At 38.6% G+C, this 22,787-nt stretch overlaps 1 protein-coding gene across 1 annotated transcript in view; it reads left to right on the plus strand.

Moving 5' to 3' along the window:
• CORIN (corin, serine peptidase) overlaps positions 1-22,787 on the plus strand; it is a 112,999-nt gene that overhangs the window by 23,393 nt on the left and 66,819 nt on the right. Inside the window, exons 3-4 of the mRNA XM_051617632.1 lie at positions 2,736-3,188; positions 21,159-21,369. Coding sequence (XP_051473592.1) covers positions 2,736-3,188; positions 21,159-21,369 — 664 coding nt within the window. The remainder of the gene's footprint in view (positions 1-2,735; positions 3,189-21,158; positions 21,370-22,787) is intronic.

The following is a 22,787-nucleotide window of genomic DNA, read 5'->3' on the forward strand; positions in this document are numbered from 1 at the left end:
AAATGGGGTCAAGTTGTGACAGGGAAGGTTCAGACTGGATATTAGGAAGTGTGGTGAGGCACTGGAACAGGCTGCCCAGGGAGGTCGTGGAGGCACCGTCCCTGGAGGTTCTAAAAAATGGGTAGACATGGTGCTTTAGGAGATGGCTTAGGGGTCACAGGGGTGTAGGGCTCATGGTTGGACTTGGTGATCTTCAAGGTCTTTTCCAGCCTTAAGGATTCCATGATTCTATGACTTTAGATGTCTTCTAATATGTGGTCTGCTGTACTACTGAGTGACACATGAGCAGCAAATATTTTTTTATTTTCATGTTAAATAATTATTCCTAGCTCTTTGGGACGAATACTTTCCAGACTTTTTCTATTTTTGTGTTGAGTGGAGGAGAAGAGAGAAGCCTAGGGAGGAGGAGAGAGAATATGACAAAGATCCCCTCAGCTATTCTTGAGTTATAGAAAAAAGTTAAGCACTTTTCCAAAGGAGGAAAAAATGACCATTTTAACTTTTTGAAAACTACAGAAAAAACTATTGAATTTGAAACCTGGAACAAAGTAGGCTTCGGAATCAGAGGGATTCAAAGCTTTATTTGGAATCAAAGCATCCAAGTAAAGCTACATACAAGTGAGCTCAATTTCTGAGCATGATCAGTCAAAATTCCTTTGATTTTAGCAAATCATATTACTACTTGTTCCTATTTGTGAAACCAGGGCACATTCATTCTTCCCATTTGGCCTGACAAGGGGACTCAAGTAAAAAAAAATGCTGCTGAAATAATTTGCAGGTGGGAGATTTTTAGTTTCTTCTGTAAAATACATGCAGTAAATTCTTCTAAATCCCAATGAATTATGAACATTTGCTGGTGGAAAAACAGAAACCTTAACATGTGTATACTTTTAAGTTCCCCTGGGTTCTTCCAGTAGTAGTTAGACACAATGATTTACTCGCTGTTAGTGACACTGGAGCCAAAACAACCCAGGCTGGATAAACAAGAATATGGTAAATCTGAAATGGTAACTTGTTTCATTGAACCCAATTATATTTCAGCATGAGCTGACACCCCATGTGGAGTACAGTGTCCAGTCTGAGCGCCCCCAACACAGAAAGCACATGCAACTCTTGGAGTGAGGCTAGAGGAGAGCCACAAAGATGATCAAAGGCCTGGAGCACCTCTCCTGTGAAGACAGAGAGGTTGTTCAGCCTGGAGAAGAGAAGGCTCTGGGGAGACCTTATAGCAGCCTTCCAGTACCAGCAGGGGCCTACAGGAAAGCTGGAGAGGGACTTTCTACAAGGGCATGTAATAACTGGACAAGGAGTAATGGCTTTAAGCTGGATTTTGGTTAGACATAGGAAGTAATTCAGACTGAGGGGATGGTGAGACATTGGAACAGGTTGCCCAGGGAAGTTGTGGGTGCGCCATGTCTGGAAGTGTTCAAGGCTAGATTGGACAGGACTTTGAGCAACTTGATCTAGTGGGAGGTGTCCCTCCCCATCTGGTTTGGAACTAGATGATCTTTAATGTCTCTTCCAACCCAAACCATTCTATGATTTCAGCAATCTTAAAAGTTTGTCTTGCTTTTTGCAGTTGCTGTAGTTAAAGGTTACTCAATGAAAAATGCTAAGATTGTCTCTTCTCAGCTCTTCTAGTTCTCTTTTCTTCTTACCCTGCAAAGCTTTCCTAACCCAAAGTCACTTCAGTCTGTAACTGGAAGTTGGTTTCTTCTGGCATTGTTAGTTATTTGTAGCTGTGATGAATAAAGATTTCCTCCTACCCAGTCCTTGAATTTCAGAGCAGTCAACTGAAGAAGGGGGTTTCAGTAACAGCAGTGGAAAGGGGCTGCATGTGGTGCCTGGAGTTGGCAGAGCAGTGGGTTTGGCTAAGGAAGAGGGTCAGAAGAGGTGGTGGGTGAATGATGCCTGGCTGAGAGATGATCATGTCACTAGCCATGTTGGTAAATGCAATCACCAAACTGAAAATTAAGGTCCGGAGAGATGGTGGTAGGTGTTGTGTGAACTTGAAGAGTTATCTGTACCAAGCAGCTAATGAAGGATAAAATCAATATGAAAGCTTGGGAAAAACTGGTTTGCACATCAGAATGAAAAGAAGAATATGTGTGATCTGCCTTGAGTTCAGAGAGTTTGTAGAGAACAAATGGAGGTGAATTCTTGCTAATGCACTTCAGGTGTGAACATCTTTTTGGCTTGAGTGCTTGTAGCTAGCAGTAAGGGTGAGAAAAGAAAGGAGATGAAAGGGTAAGCAGAAACTTAACTTCTTTCCACATGGAGCCCAGCTGGAGGAAGCCATGTTTCAGGACTTTCCTTTGGATTTAGGCTTGTTTTTACTTTATTGTCTTGAAACAATGTGAGAAGAGTGCTTAAATATCACAGTTAGAAGTAGACAACAAGAAAAGCTATTAAAGTTATACATTGTTGCCAGGATATTTAAAACAGATGGGAGATACTTTGTTTTGAGGGATTCTTTTTGACTATTTGTAATCAAGTCTGGCTGAACTTTGTTTATTATGCTTGCTACACTCTTTTATATGACTAGCTAGTGGCAAAAATTGCTTTTGGAATTTACAGTTTTAACTTTCGTTCTCTTTAATTTTAACTTTGAAATAAATAAATATTACTTTTTAAATTTATGTCATTCTGCTTATTACTAACCTTCTAAAACAAATTGTTAACACTTATCCTTCCTGATGGTGGTAATTTTGATGCTTTGTTTTCCTTTCTTCCAGGGGTATTAGAAAAAACATGCTTTTACTCAAATGGGAGTGAGGTCCTCTCAGTTAATGGTGACATTGAAACATCTGAAGTTCTTTTGCCAAACATGTTTGAAAACAGTTCCAAGCCTGATCCATCAGTGGATCTCAGCACACAGCCCTCTTCTTGGACCACCACGCCTTTATCCCACATTAACCAAATGAACAAGAACTCAAATATATTTAGGGAGACTTTCCAGGAAAATTCATTTGCTGTTGGAACTCAAGCCACAGTGCTCAGTCCTCACCCTAAGTTTGATGCTGCTTTGGCAGAGGGCTCTGAAGACAGCACCCAGCTGTTTGCCACTGCAGAGGAGGTGACTTTGTGGTCTACAGATGCCTCCTTGAACAATGCAGAGAGGATTACCACTCTACCAGAATTAAGTTCTACTCATCCACCTGTGTCACAAAAAATGGATCAGAAAAAAAGTAAGTTTACATTTTATTTGCCTCCATAATTCTCACTCAAGAAGTACAGAACATACTGTTGGTATGCTTCTCAGTGTGTTCCCATGAGTGCTGAGGAATGTGTTCCTTTTGATAATTTATTTTGTTGTGCACATTCCATGTTGCAAGCAATTGGTTTCTTATCAGAACATCTGATTGACCCCATTGAGGAAGATGCAGTAAATTATTGGTGTGAATACTTAAAATACATCCTTTAACTGATGATAATCAGACATGCTTACGAAGGCTGCAAGTGAGTGGCTGTATTCAGTTTATAGATTTAATTTTCTGTGTTTATTTAAAATCATGTATGTGGCAAGTACCTTTATGAACTTGGGATGTAATTACATTAAAAGCTTTTTCTATATTAATGGATAAATTCTATTCTAAATTTGAGGCAGGTAGTCTTTGTATCAATAAAATTCCAGTGACATTTCAGAGGACTATAATCAAAATGTCTAGAGAGTATAGTAACAATTAACTGTGATCAGCTTTTGGGTTTTTTTTACTATGAAAGTAGGTGCATTACATTAATGCTATCATAATATACTTGATTCATCATGTCAGTGGCAATGAAAGACTCCTTGGTATTGTTTTGCTAACAACTGAAGCACTAGGGTAACATATTAAAATGAGGTTTTTTCTCTTGAATTGCATATTGTTCCTTTGCTCTTGATCCCACTAGGGCACTAAGCAAAACTTACTCCAGGTCATAGAGTGATCTGAAATAGATGAAAGGAGACAGTCAGTAACCTATAAATTGCACATTCTGTGAAATGTATTTTTGAAATTTCTATAAAGTGAAACTGAAGAGATAGTATCTGACAGTGGTGATCACTTCTGAGAGGCTAATGAATTATATGTTGTTTTGAGGAGGAGGTCTGTGCGTCATTCCGCTATTGGATATGTGCTCAGTCAAGTTAAAAGACCTGATATTAGTTATCTGATTTTTTTGGTATGCTGTGTTTGGTTTTGTTTTTTAAATCATTCTCACATTAGGAGTTTGTCCCTGCTCCCTCCATCATTAAAGAGGCAGATAAAAGTTGGGAAATAGCTCTATTACGTCTTTTTCTTGTTCTTTCTGTAGCGAAGTAGGGAAAACTTTTGATAGGACTTCCTTTTTTTAAAACCTGGTACACAGAAGAGATTCCTTTTGAGGACTTTTTAGTGATACCTTATTTCGTCACTCAAAATTAGCTTTCAGAAATAACTGACTGTGAATCAATTATCTGTCAATATTTTATTCTGTTCCCTAGACTGTAGTGACTCCACAGGCCATTTGGATGGTGCAGTCTTTCTGTAGGTTCTGTTTGCTAAATTATTTTTATTGAACAGATTTATCTCTTGTTTTATCCCCTCACATCCCAAACTCAGAACAAGTGTTTATAAATGCACACTTCTATCCTATTAGTGATTAATTTATTTACTTCTTTTGGTAACCTGATTAATTATCACCATGCCAAGGAACAATGTAGAAGTGTAATGTGCTATGCTACAGGTACTTCCAACCTGTAGGATTTTCAATAATTACTGTATTAAAGGACACCTCAAAGTCAGTAGCTTGGTGGTTAATGTTGAGCTAAACTGTAGGGAAATATACTGTCTGTTTTCTTAACTAGGTTTTCAATGTGTTGTGGTGTCTAACTGTTCCTATTCTAGAAGATGATGTCTTTGCACTGCGGTCTTAATACCTGGTATAGATACACTGTGTAACATTCTGTGTTTGTATTTGTATTCATCTGCCTAAACATCATATTTGTGGTACCTGGAATTCCAGAAAATATAGATGAAACAATGTAAAACTTTTTTCCTTTATCATGTTGGATTTAACTCTTGAGATGGATGTAACATGTGTATAAGCATGTATGGGAGGTGGTATTTTTCTCTTTTAGGACTATTGATGCAGGAACAGTGCTACAGTGATCAGGCCAACCTTAGGTCTGGATTTCTAAACTTTTAAATATTTTTCAAATATTTGACTAGAAAGTAGGGGATTTTGATGAGTATACAGGGCTTCTCACTACCTCGTTTGTCCTGGCCTTTCCAAATTTACTCCTGCCATGGTTTGACCAGGACAACTCCTTGCACTTGCCCTCAGTCTCTTTGATCTCTCTTTTCCCACTAATCTTTGATTCTTGGAGAGAACTCTAAGGTAACAAAGAACATGGTCTAATGTCTACAGGAAGTTCTTATGTATTCTGATTTGGAGGGAGAAGGGGAATAACTGGGAGATGAGATATAAATAAGTTTTGGAATAGTGAGACGGGAATAACCTTTTGGAGTAAAAAGTCGTGGGGTTTTTTTATAAATAAAACTTAATGACCACATGGGAATGGGGGTAGTAGATAAAGTTAAGTCTCTCTTGCTTAGTGTCTGGATTCAACTGCAAACATTAGCACATGCCTAAAGAAGAGCAAACTAGGGTTAGTATACAGAGACACTTCCATATTATATGGTAGCAGATTCCAGTGACCTGCAGTGAGTCCTGATGAACATTCTCCCATTAATACATGTAATTACTTTTGAACCCATGTAAAATGGGGGTTCAATGGTTTTAGGCATATCTTATAAGGAAATTAATGTCTAAATGGTGTGAGGCTGATTTTCCATTATCATCAGTGCACACTAGCGGATCATACATCAGTACAACTTTCATTTGGTTCAAATGTGGGCAGGTGAACGCATTTCTGATTATTTAGCAAGCGTCTGTAACTTGTACTTTATGCTGGTTTTATGCAGGGTGTTAAAAAGAAATGATATGTCATACAACATAGAGACTGCAAGTGAAAACCAATCAAAATTCTCTGAACACGTCTGAACTGGCATTCATGTGGCTGTAATATTTTTGGTGTTAGTATCCCTAGCACTGGATTTGCTTTACTGGTGAAGCAATAAAGACGTTAGAACACATTAGTAAGATAAGTGATAAACATTGTGACTATATGATACTCACTCAAGACTTTAAAATAACAAAAGTAAGACATTGCTGAGTTACTAACTGGAGAGGACTGAAATTTGGCACATATGGCATCAATTATTTAAAAAGTCGTTGAAGCAGAAGGAATTTCACTGGCAGAAATTCCAGCAAAGGATAGATTAGTGGGTAAATGGAAATTTGTAATACAATGCTGGACTCTCAGCTTTGCCACCAAAAAAAAGACCTGACAGTTTGATGCAGGCAGCATTCTGGCTCCATGACTGATGAGAAGGCACATAGCGTGTTAGGTATCATCATGAAGTAAGCAAAGAACAAAACAGAGAATCTGATTACATCAGTGTATGAGTTCAGAAAGATCATAGTATCATTGGAAAAGATAGATCTCCCTGTAGTGCCTGAGCCAGCAGAGTAAAGATGTGACCTTGGAGTCCCATCAGTAACAAAAACATTCCAGTGTTATCAGTCCTAGCTTACTGAAGGAAAAAAAAAAAAAATCAGTAGAAGGAAAAGTGGCTTCATCCTGGCTCAAACCAGGACAACTTCATGAAGGGTTGGTCTGTTGGGGGCTTTTAAAAACCATAGTCCAGTAGCAACCTATGACTTGAGAAGGTTCAAGATTCTAGGTTGCCAAAAGCTGTTATACTCCTAAGTTCTTATTCCTTATATTTGCCCTAAATTCTTAGAATTTTTCTTGAGCATGTAATGCTGGCCCCTACCAAAGGCCAGTTTCTGGGTTAAATATATCCTGTGTTACCTCTCTGTTGGAAAGCAAGCGAGGGAATACATTTTTCCTGTTGAGGGATTTGAGTTTATGTGAGTTCACATTTAAATGTTTTCTGAAGGCATGGGTTATGGTCCTAAGTCACTGGGATGGTTCATTGGAGAGTTTTCTGATAGCAAAAACATCAGGAAGCGAGTCTTCTGTGAACCAGTAGGTTCAGTAGTGTATATTAATGGAATTCAGAAGTATATGCAGTAATATTTGTTCATATGTCAGTCATTACTTAACAGAAAAGAACCATGCACTAAGTAGTAATTATTTTAAAGAATAAAGGACATTTTTCTAAGATGAATGTCAGTACAATTTTATTGGTATTTTTTTTCTCTTTGAAACAAAAGTGGGCTGCAGTTAGGCAATGAAGTGAGAGGCTGACCAGGTCAGTACACATACATCTCAGGTGTGTGACTGAGTGGGATGTTTTCATTTCAAATGAAGCAGACTCCGAGTTTAATACTGCTGACTTAGGGAAACAGAAAGGAGAGCAAGTGAGGGTTGGTATTCTTCCTAGAAAAACATCCTGTAAACTAAGGGAATATGCACTATCAGTATGTATGCCTGTTTTTTTCCACTCACTTATGTTTATAGATGTTTATGCATACGAATATTTAATATATATATGTTTTCTTTTTCTCCTGTGCCTAGTCTCTCATACTTCTCACCTAGCAAACAATCTCTGCCATTTCACAAAATGTTTCAGTGGAAACTATGACAGTGTTCAGATCCTAACATAAAAGGTAACAAGACGAAGCTTGACCGCCTGCCGTACCTTTCCACGCTTGGCATCCACCTCCCCCCGGCAGACCCCAGCGCTGTGAGGAGCAAGACCTGTTCCTCAGAAGCCGAAGCAGGTCCCTCTGGTGCCCGGCACGGTTCCTGCGGCTTGTCCTTGCCGCTGAGCCGCAGCGACGTGGGCTCCAGCCCCTTCTTGGGGCTGCTGCGCTGCGGCCACGAGAGGGCCGGGCTGCCGCTGCCTGCGGGGCCGGGGGCACCGGCCTGGTGCGCTCGGAGCGGGCGGGAGGTGGCGGCTGCGGCGGAGGCGAGGGACGCGCCCCCGAGTGTCAGTGGCCGGCGACCCTGGGGCAGAAGAGGTGGTCTGCAGAAACTTTCCTCTGAGGAGCAGCCTGGCTACGCAACTTCAGGCCGTACTGCTGGGGAGTACAGGGAGAGCGCTGGGTCTCCTAAGCCTGTCGTTAGGAAGAGAGCCGAGTAGAGAGCAAGGTGGATAGAAGAGACAGACGTTATTCCGAGTGTACTTGACAGTGTTAGGAAAAGGCACGCACCCCGAATGAACACGGGGGTGGTTTCTGTTCAGCTCCTCCCTGAGTTTGCACTAGTATGCAGGAGGGTGAAAAAACCCTGAGCCCTAAGCCGTTACTTGGAAGAACGAAGTGGAAAAGTGTCTTAGCAAAAGCAAGTCACTGTATTGGAGGATCTGTTAAGCATTTTAAAAAGCATAGCATTTCTGTTTGTTTGGTTGGGTCTTTTACTCCTCTCCTAAATAACAAATATTCTTGTTATGCAGAGGAACATCGGGTCTTTTCATGTTTCATGCACGTCTTTGAAGTGAAGCAAATTAATTTATTTGCAATCCTCAGCTCAGCCTAGAGGTTATCTTAATCCTGTCTATTGTCATTTAACTATGTTTATACATGAAAGAAATATTTTTGTCTCTACCCAGCATTTCTTACTTTGTGTTTGCTGTTCTGCCACTACTAGAATCCACAGAGAACTAATCTGGTCCAGCTTTCTCTTGGATAGAAAAAAGCATTATGAGAACCAGTGTTGGGATAGCTGGGTGGGATATGTCACAAGTGCCACAGAAACAAGAAATTCGTGGCCTCTCCCGGATGTGCTGCTCATGCTAAAGACACTTTTTTTTCTACTGAAGCAAAGCTATCCAGTAACAGCATCCCAAGTCAGACCACAGATTTGCATCTCCCTAATCCCTAGTATCTCAAACAGCGATGTAATAAATCACTTTGTCTTATAGCTTAATTTCTGTTTAATTGCACATACAAGTTGCAATAGACCCAATCTTATAAGGAATAATAGCCACAGTAGACCCCTGTCTTGTCCTTAAAAAAAAAATAAATTAAAATGTTGTTACAACATGCTTTTCTCCTGAAGGGAAAATTATGTTGGTTTTTCAGATTGAAATAGAAGAACATAAACAGTGGTCTCCTAAATCCCAGGCTGCGAGTTTAGCCACTGAGCTGTGGTGGGTTTTTTTTGGTGGTTTGTGGGTTGTTTTTTTGTTTGTTTGTTTGTTTTGTTTTGTTTTGTTATGCAAACACAAGCATGAGTAGACAGACTATTATGGTAAGTTTTAATTTTGTTGGTGCTTGAGTTCATGCTTTCACTTCCACAAGTAGCTTCTGTTTCTTTATCTTGCCTATACCTACATTTTCTCAAAATTAAATAAAGAGAAAAAAAGCTGCTCTTAAATTTTGGCAATGTGGCCCTCAGTATAAAATGAATTTTTTTTCACTAACCAAAATATTCACTAGAGCCTTTCAGGTTTTCTTGTCTAGTAGAAATTTAAATTAAATTTGCGGTTGACACGACAAAATTAGTGACTTACAAGAGAAATACATGGTGAATTTTCAGTAAATTTGATAGCAAGAAACTGGTTTTCATCAGTTTGTCTATTTTGCCATTATTGTTTCATACAAGCGCAGGGACAGAGCTTGGAAAGGGCATCATCAAGTATCTGACGTATAAGATGTACTGGCTGGAATCCAAGATTCTTAAGAATTATAACACTCTGTATAGAATATATAGAGATTTTTCATTACAACTTATGTTTATAAGGAAGAAAAAGCTTCCTAGCTTTTATCACCTAGTGCGTTGCTGCTCTTGGGTAACTGCAAGTGTGGGAATTTTAATGAGGTTGCTATCACTTTTCTTACATTTACCTCTAGCTAAGGTTGTGATTTTAATTCCCTTTAATACATTAATGGCTCCGTATTGGAACTATTTTGTTTGTAGATTATAATGTGTCCAAATGCAGTCTGATGAAAAAGTATGTGTTAAGATTAATACTGTAAGGAATACTGTGAATAACTGTCATACCCCCCCTTGCAACTCTGTGTATCTTCTTGGCCTTTGAGCAGCATGGTTTACTTTAGACTGGGAGATTCCCTTCTTGAAAATAACCACAAAGTTAGCTTTTTTCCTGGCTTTTAAATGTCATGTGTGTGCTTCTGGAGTTATGGGTTTGTATACTTTAAAAATGTTAAAGAACTGAAGTATTTTCAGCTTTGTGCCTTTTGGTTCCATTATGGTTTTTTACACTTTGTTGCTTGTAGTTTAAACAGATGTTTATTGTCGAAATTGAACCATGAACTGACTAAGAGGTCATACGCTTAGCCTGGCATGAAGCTTTCCAGGATTGCAGCAATGAAACAAAACATATATTCAGATAATTAACTGAGAATTGCAGCCACTGACTTCCTTTTCAGACCTATCAACTTCTCTGAAACAATTTAAAAAATGGTTTGCGTGGTTATTTCAACATAAAGGTGTTATTATATGTTTTGTTTTATATTGTGATTGATCACGTTGTTTCCAAAGGTACACCTTATATTTGGTAGCAGCATTTGCTTTTATATTTGATTAAGGTTGATCTGCTTTATGCTTCTGCATGGTCTGTCATGGATTATAATAGGTAAGAGTGCAGCCAGGTGTGGCTATAGACCCATTGTTTATTTAAAATGGTAAACCCTTGTCCAAAAACTGGAAGGTCATAGTATTGGTACAACAGAACCTGATTTCCAGTCACTGTTGTGCTTTGCAGTCATGAGAAATTAAAAAACAACATAATGAATACCATGATTTGAAATCATTATGGGGATGGGAATTTGAGAAAGTGATAAATAGCCTGATACAGTTAAAGATTAATTTAGGTACTCATCCATACACAAAATCTATCTTTCTCACCTTATTTATGACTGATTAATTTCAAAAATCCTAATTATACTCTCCAATGAAATAAAATCATAGAAATTCAGAATAGAAATTAGGAGAAGCTTTTTCACCAGATGGGTAGTGGAGGATTAGAACTGATTGCCCACAGAGGCTGAGGTATCCCAATCCTTGGGTGTTTCTAAGACTCAGCCAAAGTTGCAGATGACAAGATGCTGATGGCAATCTCACTTGGAGCAGCAAGTTGGCTAGAGACCTCTAGAAGACTCTTTTCAACCAATATTTCTATAATTATATGGTATAAAAAATGTATTTGCACTTAGGGAGTAGAACGTGAGCATTTTGTATAAGTTTAACGTAACAGCTTGTTTAATGGTATTTGAGAGAATGTTGCCCTAATTTTTATGGGTAAACTTGTCGTTTGTCTCTAACATAGTCAATTAAACAATGAGCTATAAGAGAGCATTGATGGAAGCTTTCTACATTTGTTGATGGAAGGATGTGAATGAAACAAATGGACTTTCCATACTGGGAAGAGCAGTTGAAGTATGAGGATTTAAAAATCTCAGTTTGTACAAGCAACTTGCAAGCACTGTGATTATAAGGTTTAAGTGCAACCTGAGCTATAGAGGTAGAAACAAGCCACTACTGAGTATTTTAAAAATATGATGCTCAAGAGAAAATTCCTGTGATACAGACAGTAGAGTCAGTAGCAGCCCCTCAGAATAAAGAAAGAGCCCAGGAAGTTATACATCATGTTCTGCAATACATACTTTGCAAAATGTGCTATCAAAATCAGCAGATACAGGTTGCAGTATTTCTGGCTAAGGTGAATGATACTTTGCAGACAATTACTATCTATGCTGTAATGAAACAAGCACATACCTTTGAAAAACATAGTTGTGGGAATTTTCAATAGAGAAAACAATTATTTATTAGACTGATCAGTCCCCTAGTTAGCTAGGGCTTTAAGAATTGACTCCCACATCTTAAGCTTCACCTGCCAACTGCCAAGCAGGAAACTGCAGTTTGCAAGGCATAGGTTCCATGTACTTGTAGTGTCCAGCTTAGCAAGTGCAGTGGTGTATTCTGCTCATAGTTTCTGGACAAATTTCACAGGGAGAGATTTGATGTGTTAATTTTGTTTAAAAGTGAGATGGGTATAGGTTATTATTGTGACATACTTGGGAAAAAAGATCCTAATTTCTTACTGAGCAGATGTGAAGAGTAATTTGGCTATTCTAGAAAGGTAATTAACCAGAGTCAACTGAGACAGCTCAGAGACAGCCTATTTCTATGTTGACTTATTCATAACCTGTTGAATATCTCAGCTATTGTCTTTTGCAAAGCACTGTGATTTTTTTGTTTGTTTTGAATATTGTCAATCAAGCCAGCAATAATTTTCTTTAATTGAGAGCACATTTGTTAAAAAAAAAGCCCCAAAATAGTAACAAAAAAAAAAATTGGATGCCTGTCTGTGTCATCCTGTCAAAGCTACCATTTTTAATTCCTTTTTTTTTTTTTTTGACAAAGCCTATCAAGAGTACTAAAGTCATGCACATGTTTTAAAACAATAGCAAAATCCTGTCCAACCCAATTATTCCATGGAAAATACTCTCTAGTCATAGATCTAATCCTGAAATTAATTTCATTTAGTTCCTTTTGTTTATTTAACAGTAGTTCTTAGAAATATGTCTCAGATTCCTGTAATTAGGAAATGACTGACTAATCAAAATACCAGATCTGGAATACAGGCCAGCTCGCGCCTCCTGGGGGGTAGGTGTTCAGCCTCAGCTTTGGCTAATGAGCTTACCTGCTCTCAGCTGTGCTTGCCCAAGGGAATAAAGAAGCAAGTATGTGCCTCAGCCAAGACGGGCAGCATCTGGAAGCAGCTTAGTGAAAGAAGTGGAGCTCCAAAAAAATGAGGTGGCTTGATGAAGAGTCCAGCCTTCTGCAATCTTCTTTGGTCAGGAGAATAACTGACTTAGAATTTATGACTGCACTAAGCTCTGAGCAAGAAGTGTCTGGTACAGACTGGATGGGGTGTTTCACTGTACAGCAGCTGGTACAGATTGCCTTAAAAAAAATTATAACAATTCAACTCTGATGTAAAATATGAGTTATGCTTCCCTCGTGGCTAATGCCCTCTCTGTGACCTGGGAGATAATGAATTGTTTTTCTCTCTACTGCAGGTGGTCAGTAGCCTTATTACCTTTCCCTTTAGTACCTGTGGAGTACAAGAGGGAAGTTGAGACTAGCTCATTCCTTTCAAATTGCATAATTCATTAGCTGAACGGAGCTAAATGCAGAGCACTTTTTTTCAGTTAGTATTGGAGTCCGACTTCTATTTGAGATCCACAGATGCTGGTCAAAAGTGATTCCACTTTGTCACTTATGCTGTTATAAGTCAGCTAGGCTTCATTTAGTGTTGAGCAGTGCTAAGATGTCCCCATTCCTTTTGCTCAGCCATACAATGCTGTATGCTTCTTTTCATGTGCTGGTGTTTGCTGTCTCCTTGACGAGTTGACTTGGCTCTAACACTGGCTAGGTTAGCTCTAGGCTGGTTTGGCACCAAAGCTCTTTCAGAGAAAATGACAAGCACACAATGGTTGAGAGGAAGCAGTATTGCACCACTGCATCCATTCAATTCTCTTGTGCAGTGTTTTTCTGACTGTGACAATTGACTTAAGGAAAGTCATGACCTTCTGTTAGAAACTCTGACAGTACCTTGCTTATGTTTTTAGAATGCCACAGCTGTTACTGAAACATGAGTGTGAGCCCTCAGGAGACATGAGATTGTCAAATGTCTACCCACATGTATATGTAAAAAGCTTAATGCTACTCCTCTTGAAATTATGTCTTTGTGCGGAATTGCAGCTGTATAAAGGCACTCCTGTTAAGCCTTTCTTTAGGGATCAAAACATTACATTTCATGCTTAAAGGACATCTGATTAACCAGATCTCCCACAATCTGCAGGATCATTTATGCCCATAATCACCTAAAGTAAAAGCTAATAGTGCTGTTTACTTAAGGGATTCTTAATCCTTGTTTCCATTTTGCAGTGTACTGTAGAGGATCTCAGTTCTTGCAAAGGACCAGTTTTTACTTTTCACAGATTGAAGAGAAGCTTCTTTTTACATTGACAGTTTTGTCAATTTTGCGTTTTGGTACTGGAGGTGTTGCTGTTTGTACCCACTTTTTCTTTTGCATTGGCTACAAACAGTGTTTATAAAAAACTGTGTTGACTGTCTTGAGACACAAATATTTGTCAGCTCATCAAGGACATTTTGGTCCTGACTTCAAGAAAGACGTTAGAAATGGGGCCCCTGCTGCTTGACAGTTGTTTGTAACATTGCAGTTTTACAACAGAGTGTGAAGTATTCCCATTGTCTTTTCCTTCACTTCCTGCGTGCTTTATGGATACTTTTAGCTACCAGCTTTCTATTTCCAGGGTACAACTCAAAAGTTTATCAGTTGCAAAGGGAACAAAAAATGTCATGGAAGTGATGATAGTGTCACTGCTGAACTTGATCCTATGCTAGCAGGGAATTAATCTGTTTTGGTTTTGGCAGTTCTAGAAGACAAAAGGTTCCTTTAGATCAAAGCAGTGTGGATGTTACAAAATTTGTGGAATTTTTTTTTCCTCTGAGATTTGGTTTTCAAAACACTTTAGATGACTCAAAGCAAAATGCCTTGATCGCCAAACTGGAATTAACCATAGATTAGTTCTTACAGAAGCAAGTCTACAAAAGTTGTGGTGAATGATCTAATTTAGCTTGACTTTACTTTTAGTTTTCAGAGGCATCATGAACCTATAGTGTATGTTACCAGTCTTGGTTGTGACATATTTATAATTTTTAATGGAGTCCAGCTGAACACAGTTACGTAACAACCAAAACTCTCATGTGAATAGGCAAATAGAGTCTTTCTACAGTTTAAAAGGGAGTGATATAATTTTGAGGAAAAAATCTTACAAACTTAATAGCCTTAAAGACATCTTGAGCTGTCCCAGCACTTGAATGATGTACATACTTTGTAAATATATGAATAGGATGATCCCTTTTGTTCTTTTTCTGTGCTGTTATATCATACACATTAAAGCTTTGGTACACTTCAGTACAGATATGGAGGATTTGCATAACTACTAGTGACAAAACAAGTTTTCAAAACTAAGTTATCTAAGCATTTTCGACTATCTTTAGATAAGTTCTGCCTAATAAATAGTTTTGCATGTTGATTCTACTTAGCATAGAGCCTATCACGACACAAACCGTTTTTTCTCAAAGTAGATATTTAAGCTAACTGGACAATATTGTTGTGAATTGACCTTGGCTGGCTGCCAGATGCCCACCGAGGTGCTCTCTCGCTCCCTTTCCTCAACAGGAAAAAGGGAGAAAATAAGATGGAAAAGCATATGGGCTTAGGTAAGGACAGGGAGATCACTTACCAATTACTGTAATGGGCAAAACAGTCTTGACTTGGGGAAATTTAATTGAATATACTGCAAATTAAAAAGAGAGTTAGATGTTGAGAAACAGATACATGAACTACACCACCTTTCCCCCACCCTTCTTCCCAGGCTCAGCTTCACTCCATTCTCAACTCCTCTACCTCCTCCCTGCTGTGAATGGAAGAGTGGGGATGGGAAATGGGGGTTGTGGTCAGTCCATAACAGTTCCTCTTCGCCACTGCTTCCTCCTCACACTTTCCCCTGCTTCAGTGTTGGCTCCCTGCATGGGCTGCAGTCATTCCAGAACAGTTCCCCTGTGGGTCCTCTCTGTGGGCTACAGTCCTTCAGGATAAGCCTGTTCTAGCATGGGTCCTCCACAGGCTGCAGTTCATTCAGGATATATCCACCTCCTCTGCCATGGAGTCCTCCATAGGCTGCAGAGTGGATACCTACTCCACCAGGATCTCTTCCATGGGTTGCCGGGGAATCTGCTCTAGCACCTGAAGCACCACCTCCCCTCCTTCTTTCACCTCGGTGTTCACAGGATTATTTCTCGCACTTCTCTTTTCCTTACTCTCACTCCTCCATGAAGCATTTTGCCCTTTTTAAAACATGTTTTTCCCTGAGGTGCTTCCATCATGTCTGTGGGGTTCAGCCGTGCCCTGTGGTAGGTCTGTTGGAGCTGGCTGGAACCGGCCGTGTCCAGCACAGGGCAGCCCTGGCCTCTTCTCAGAGTCCACCCTGCAATCCTCCCTATTGCCACTTGCACCTGGTTCTGAGAAAGCTGGGAAAACCGGGCAAGTTTTGTTTGGCATAATCCTCTCACTGTATTATGCTAGAGGAAGCAAAACCTAAGGAAACCAAGTGAGAAAAAAATCTCTAAATTTTATTTTAATTATGAAAAATTCATTTTATCAATGAGAGACAAAACAGTAGTTAATACAGTGAAGGCTTTTTGCTGGAGGGTGTTCTAGCCATTCATGGGACTGTCAAGACTGGAAGGCACTCATAAACCATTATAATCTATCATCTGAATTTTCATTTGGTAGAAATGCTAAAAAGACTTTATTCTATCTGTATCATTGTTGTATCAATGTTCTAATTGAAAATATCTTTTCCTTCAGATCTTACTTTCTTTTAGTGTTAAGGTTTATGAGTATGACACCACCACTACTGTGATTTTATTAATCTTTTATCTTATAATTAGTTTCTTAAATTTCTAAAGATTGTTATGCCGCATTTAAATGTACTTCTCCAAGGGGTTAAAGAGCACCCAACCAGTGCTTTTCCTAGTTGTAGAAATGTTTATATTTTTCCTGTTGAATTTTTATTCTACGTTATTCTGTTCTGTAAGGATTGCTTGGTGTTTTCTATTACAATGTAATGTGTCCTGGAAGAGAACAAATATGCAACTTTTCTAGGAATGTGGAAAAAGTGCAAGGGAGGGCCTGAGAATGTTTTTAGAAGGGAACAGTCAGTTGGTGTACACATTCAGCAGCCAAGCTGTCCCTTGAGTCTGGAAACAAAGGCTGCCATGAGTTGTGGAAATAGGGTTTTCAAGCTGGCATGTGAAAAATATTGCAGAGACTATGCTTTTGTTGTGAAATAGTTGAATTTAACTCCTGATACTTAAACTGAGGAGAAAATAGTACATTTCCCCATTGGGCAGATGCCAAAGAATAGATCCTAGTTCCTGGCATGAATTGAAGTGTGTCATGTATTGAAGTAAGTCACTTATTAGGGCACTTTTCCTCAGTTAAGGAGAACACATCTGAAATGTGGTATCAGATGTTCAGTCCCAAGTGGACGGTACTTGAGAAATCCGTAGCTGGAGGGAAGTCAAGAAAATCTGTCCATCTTCTGTTCTATTTGAAATGAAAAATGGTCCAAGTTGTCATAGTAAATGAAAAGAGGTATTAAAATTGTTGAAGACACTAATGAGTTTCGGAAAGAGGTTTTGCTGGAAAGACCTAATGCTAGGTAGAATGCTGTGCTTCTTCATCTGGAGCAGAAGTCCATGACAATCTGGATAATCAATAGCAACAGGATACAGTAGGTAGAAAAGGCATGCTGTAGCTTCAAATGTCTCACATACAAGGTTGTGAAATCAAGCAGAGTCACAAGATCCATAAGGTCAGAAGAACATGGCAACTTGGCATTGGAAAAGAACTTACTTGCTGAAGGTCGTTCCCATATCAAGAAGCCTGCAAACTGGTGCTGTAGGCAAGTTAGACAAGTTTCTAAGTTAGAGTGGATGAGTGTGTTTGTTTTTGTGGTTTTTAATGGGATTCCCAGAAATTTTCAAGATATTTTGGGATTAAAAATGTTTCTTTCCATGTTGGTAGAGCTTTTGCAATGGAACTGAAGTGCTCTTTCTCTGTGATGGAGCAAATGTTTTTGCTGTCAAAAAGCTATTCAACTCAATAATCTCATCCAAGTGAAAAAGTTGGTTTTCTTCCTCTCTCTCCTCCACCTTGTGCTCACCAAAAAATTAAAAGGTGTAGTAGGAGATCAAAGGCTGTTGTTTTATGTTTTTTTCCAGGCAGGCTAATGTCCAGAGCTAGTTCATTGCATGGCCTCAAAAATACCCAGAGGTGACAGCCACCGTTGGGTGAGGAATTGTGACCTTAACATTACACGTTTGGATGAATGTTCTAAAACTAAAATGATTCCTCCAGCTTTAGCTGCAGTTCCAGTTGTCTTTTGGGAAAGAGTGTAGGTGGTTATTTTCAGTCAGCTCAGTCCTCTAGTCCACATCACTTTATGCAGATGGAGTCCATAGGTGCTGCAGTCTGGGAGCAATCTGAAGAAACTGTAGACCTGCACTGCAATTGCATTTTATACCAGTTCAGTCCATCCAGCAATAGCTGGTGATAAACAGAAAACCCTTAATTTAGATGAATGTCAGAAATGACCTATATAATTGGGAACCGTGCTGTTCGGATCAACAGCTTTTTCACATGTTGTTATTTTCATTCACTGTTCTTTTTTTCATCCCACTAGGTATTGGCAAAACTAGTTTGTGCACTGTATTCCCCCAAATTGCTGAATCTTTACTGGAGAAAAGTAAATAGGTTGAGGATTTTTTATCTGTAATTTTTCAGGTTTTCTGTTTATATGAAAAAAAAATATATAGTTTATCCTACTAAAACGTATTGTATGTTGTCTCTTGAATCTTTTTATTTAAATGCCTGCTCATTACATAAGCAGTGCCTTTTGCTTTTCTTTTAAATAACTTTTGCCCTACTTTCAATATCCTTTAAAATTAAATTATTTTTTTTTCTGTAGAATGCTGTGTCTATATTGCTGTTTTCTTACCTACAGAGCAATTTGGCACTGAGCAGACCTGCCTGTCTGATAGATGTGTTCTGTCTACCACAAGCTGATGGGCTTTATGAAAGAATTAATGGAGGGACTTATTTTATGCAAACAATCAGAATAGAGAATCTTTGAGTTTTCTTCTGATTTCAGAGCATTAAAAATGTTATTGAAAATATACTAATATACAGATAGTACAAAGAAATGGCAATGAGTTTGTTCAAGTACAAATATAATGCAAAAAATGGAGGGAGATTTTTATAGCAGGTCAAGATACTGTGTAAAAGTCACAATGTGAGTAGTCATTAAAGAGATGGCATCTTTTAAAAGAAAATGATGGTTTTGAAAATAATTTCCTTCCCTCTATCTTTTTCCCTTTCCTGTAGAAAGTTGTTTTAGTATCAACAGATTTTGGTCTCACAGCCTAACAGCTAGATTTGATGCTTGTTCTGGTGATATTTTTCAAAAATACTTGTATAATGTTAGGGAGGAAGTTGTACTGAAAATCACTGACGTGTGTTACTAACTCATATAGTCACTTTTGAAAGCTGCACTCTGCCATCTTGAAAATTCTCTTAATTTGGAGGTTCACCACTTCTTTTGCTGATCTGCCAGCATTTACCTTTAATTCCGAATGGAGAATCTGTCCCTGAATTATAGGAAAAATGTGATTGCTGGATTAAAAGATCCATTAGTCACTGCACTGTGGGAGTGAGAAGATATCGTAGCAGAAAATGGGTATAAACTACTAATATTTCTTGTTGTCAGTATGGTAGTGGGGGGAAATCTTATGGGGACTTGTGGACATAGTTTTATCTTGATTAGAATGAGTGGAGAATCTTGCTGTTCCTTCAGTGGGGCAAGGTTGAATTCCTTAGTTTTTGTTGAGATTTCTGGAGATGAAGACAAAGGGAGGAACTTTGGGTATACTCACCAGGCATTATAAAAATAAGGATTGCTTTTTACCAAGTCTAGATAAAATTTGAAACCCACCTTTTTTGTCCATTTATTTAAAGACATTGCAAGTCAAAAAAGCCCTAATGACATTTTTCTTCATTATACTTTGCTTTCCCTGCTCTTATGTGAGGTTGTATTAGACCATATCTATCAGAATTTGCCACTAGTGCATTTAGACAGTGAAGACTGTGCCAGGACTGAAAGTTGGCAAAGAGACAGACTTGCTGAACCCTTACAGCTGCATTCTGTGTGCTTTACATCCCCAGATTTTATTAAGTCTGGAGGTCGGATGCAAATGACCCACTCGATTTTTTTAAGAAACCAATCCCAAAATAGCTGATGGGGTTCTATCCCATTTGGTGCTATCTCAGATAATGAGAACAGGAGGGTTGAATGGGCTCAAGAATCGTAGCATTGCTTTGGTTGGAGAAGACCTTTAATATCACCAGGTCCTACCATTAACCCAGCACTGTCAAGCCCACCACAAAACCATGTCCCTTAGCACCACATCTAAACATCTTTTAAATCTCTTCAGGGACGGTGACTCAACCACTTCCCTGGGCAGCCTGTTCTAGTGCCTGACAGTGCTTTCAGTAGTAAAGACATTTTTCCTATCTAAACCTCCCCAGTTTTTCCCTGTTCAGAAGACTAGAGTTGGAATGGTCATTTAACATGAGTTTGATTTATTTACAGCATGACTAGTGGCAGTCTGGTCTTGTGAATGGGCTGAGGTCTCTGCTTATTGTACAATGTGGATATGCTCTAAGTGTGAAAAAAATCCTGCCAGCGTCTGACTAGAAGGCCTAGAAAGGCCTTCATCAAGGTGGGGAGGAGCTATAAATGTTCAATGTTAATAATTGATTCTTGATGGAAATTCTAAACTTGGTGTATGGCCTTTGAAACTTGCTCTTAAGAACTTCATGTAGTAAGTTAACTTGCTCATCATGCATAGCTGACAGAGCCTGCTGCGTGTGTTGGCATGAGAAAGGTTGCTCTGCTAGGCTGAGAGTGGGACAGCAGTTTAGGATAAGCATTCAACCTGTAAAATCAGATTAATTATATGTTGGTAGGATAGAGAAGAAAGACTGTGCAGGTAAAACCATCACCTTGGACGAAACAGGTAAGCACATTGATGATTTGAGCAGGAAAGCCAGCTGCAAATAGAATGTTAGTAAAAAAGAAAAGCTTCATGGAAAGACCAAAACCAGAGCAGCTTCGTAACCCTATTAGCCTTAATATTTTTGTATGACTTCCATACTTAGTTTCAGCCAAAGTTGGCTGTACCCAGGCTATTCTTATGGTATGTTAGTTCTACTTCAGTTTTGTAGAGGGTCAGAGGATTGTGAAAATATCAGAGGGTTTATTTGGTTTTCTGAACTAAGCTACCAAGCTTGTCTATATTCCCTTTTTACTTAGCTAATTTTTTTTGACAGCATTATGATGGTATAATGGAATGCCATCTTACCTGTCAGGTACAGGCATTTCTTATGTATTATATGTACTGACTAGTCAATTCAATATGTGCTTTGAACCAATTAATAAATAGTTACTTTTGTTCTAAATATATTGTTTTGATTTCACAGGTGCCTGCATAAATATCACGAACAGCCAGTGCCAAATCCTGCCATATAACTACACCACTATAAGTTCAGTTCTTTCCTTTGTCAAAAGTAGTGAAATGGAAAAGTTCCTGAAGTTCTTCAGTTATCTCAATCGTCTCAGCTGCTATCGACACATCATGCTGTTTGGCTGTAGTCTTGCTCTTCCTGAATGCATCAGTGACGGTGATGACAGGTATTTGGGAATGAAAATCAGCCAGTCACTAGAGCCAGTTGTGGTAAAATACTCTCTGTCTAATCAGACAAGGGAAGATCTAAACTAAGCCTGTGACCTTCTCATTGCAAAGCTCCTATCTGTCAAAGCTGTTCACAGCATTTCTCCCATGATGAGCCAACTGCAATAGAGTTCTCTTAGAAAAAATATTGCCACTGTAGGGAATAAAGTTGTGGCAGTCAGGCTTATTTTCTTAAAAAAGGCTGTCCAAAATTATTATACCTCATATTTCCAATCTGCATATGGAGAAACAGAATTCTTTGTAGCAACATAAATACATTGGATAGTTGTAGTATTGGCGTAAAGTGTGGTGGCTGTAGTTAAATTAAACTTTAATTTTTTTTAGTATTTTCCTTTAGAAAACTTAATATTTTACATAAAATTTCTGATATTGGATCAAGTGGATGTATTCAGAGTGACATAAACTGTTCTGGAAGCTTAAGAAGTATGTCTTGATTTCTGCATTTACATAATTATGCAGCATTAATATCACGTGCACACACTTTTTACTGAGTTTGATTTGAAAAAGGATCAGGGAGTTTAATACTGCAAAAATCAAAATACAACACAAAAAATGAAAAAGTTTTGTGTTTTTTTAAAAATATGTACACAATCTGTATTGTTTGTAGGGGGGAGAGACCTTAGGATTCTTTCTCCTTTTCATTTATCCTTATTTACAATTTTTTCATTGCAAAAATCAGTGGATGAGAATATGACAGTTGAATAAGTGATTCTGTTAACAGAACCAAGAAACCGAAAGCTGTGCAGTTTAGAAGGAATAGGGCGGTTATGAAAAAAGTTCTATGAGATGAGGTAGAATGGTCTAAAATATAGTTGCCAGTGAAAGGTAGAGTCCCACTCTGGGCAATACATGCCTGCTATTTCCATTGCACTGGAGTGATTCCTGGGCTGACTAATTTAGCTCACTAAACTGACAAAAAATTAGCCCAGAAAAAAGTGTATGTTGGATGGATAGGATTAGAGTGGAGGTAAAGCAGGATGGTAACAGTGGGAAAGAAGTGACCTTTAGACTGGCTGAGCTGTTTAGTCCAGGTACACCTGTGTGTTTATTTTGTTAAACTACCAAAAACTATTTTCAACTAACCCTGTTGAATTAACTGCATGATTATTTATTTCCCCTCTGCTCCAGTTGAGTATTACAGTTGTTCCAGTTAAAGAATCTGATAACATACAGCTTTAAGCTGCTTGCTGTCTCTAGAAATCATAGAACAAAATAAGAAAAGCAGGTTCATGTAAATAATTGATGCATTTTACCTTTCAACAAATGAAAAGGCAATTTCTCTAATGCTTCATGTATTGTGCTTTGTTTGGAATTTGACTTCCACAAACCTTTTGAGAGTGAGTGGTGAAGTGCAAAA

The sequence above is a fragment of the Apus apus genome, chromosome 4 (assembly GCF_020740795.1).
Source record: "Apus apus isolate bApuApu2 chromosome 4, bApuApu2.pri.cur, whole genome shotgun sequence".
NCBI lineage: Eukaryota > Metazoa > Chordata > Aves > Apodiformes > Apodidae > Apus > Apus apus.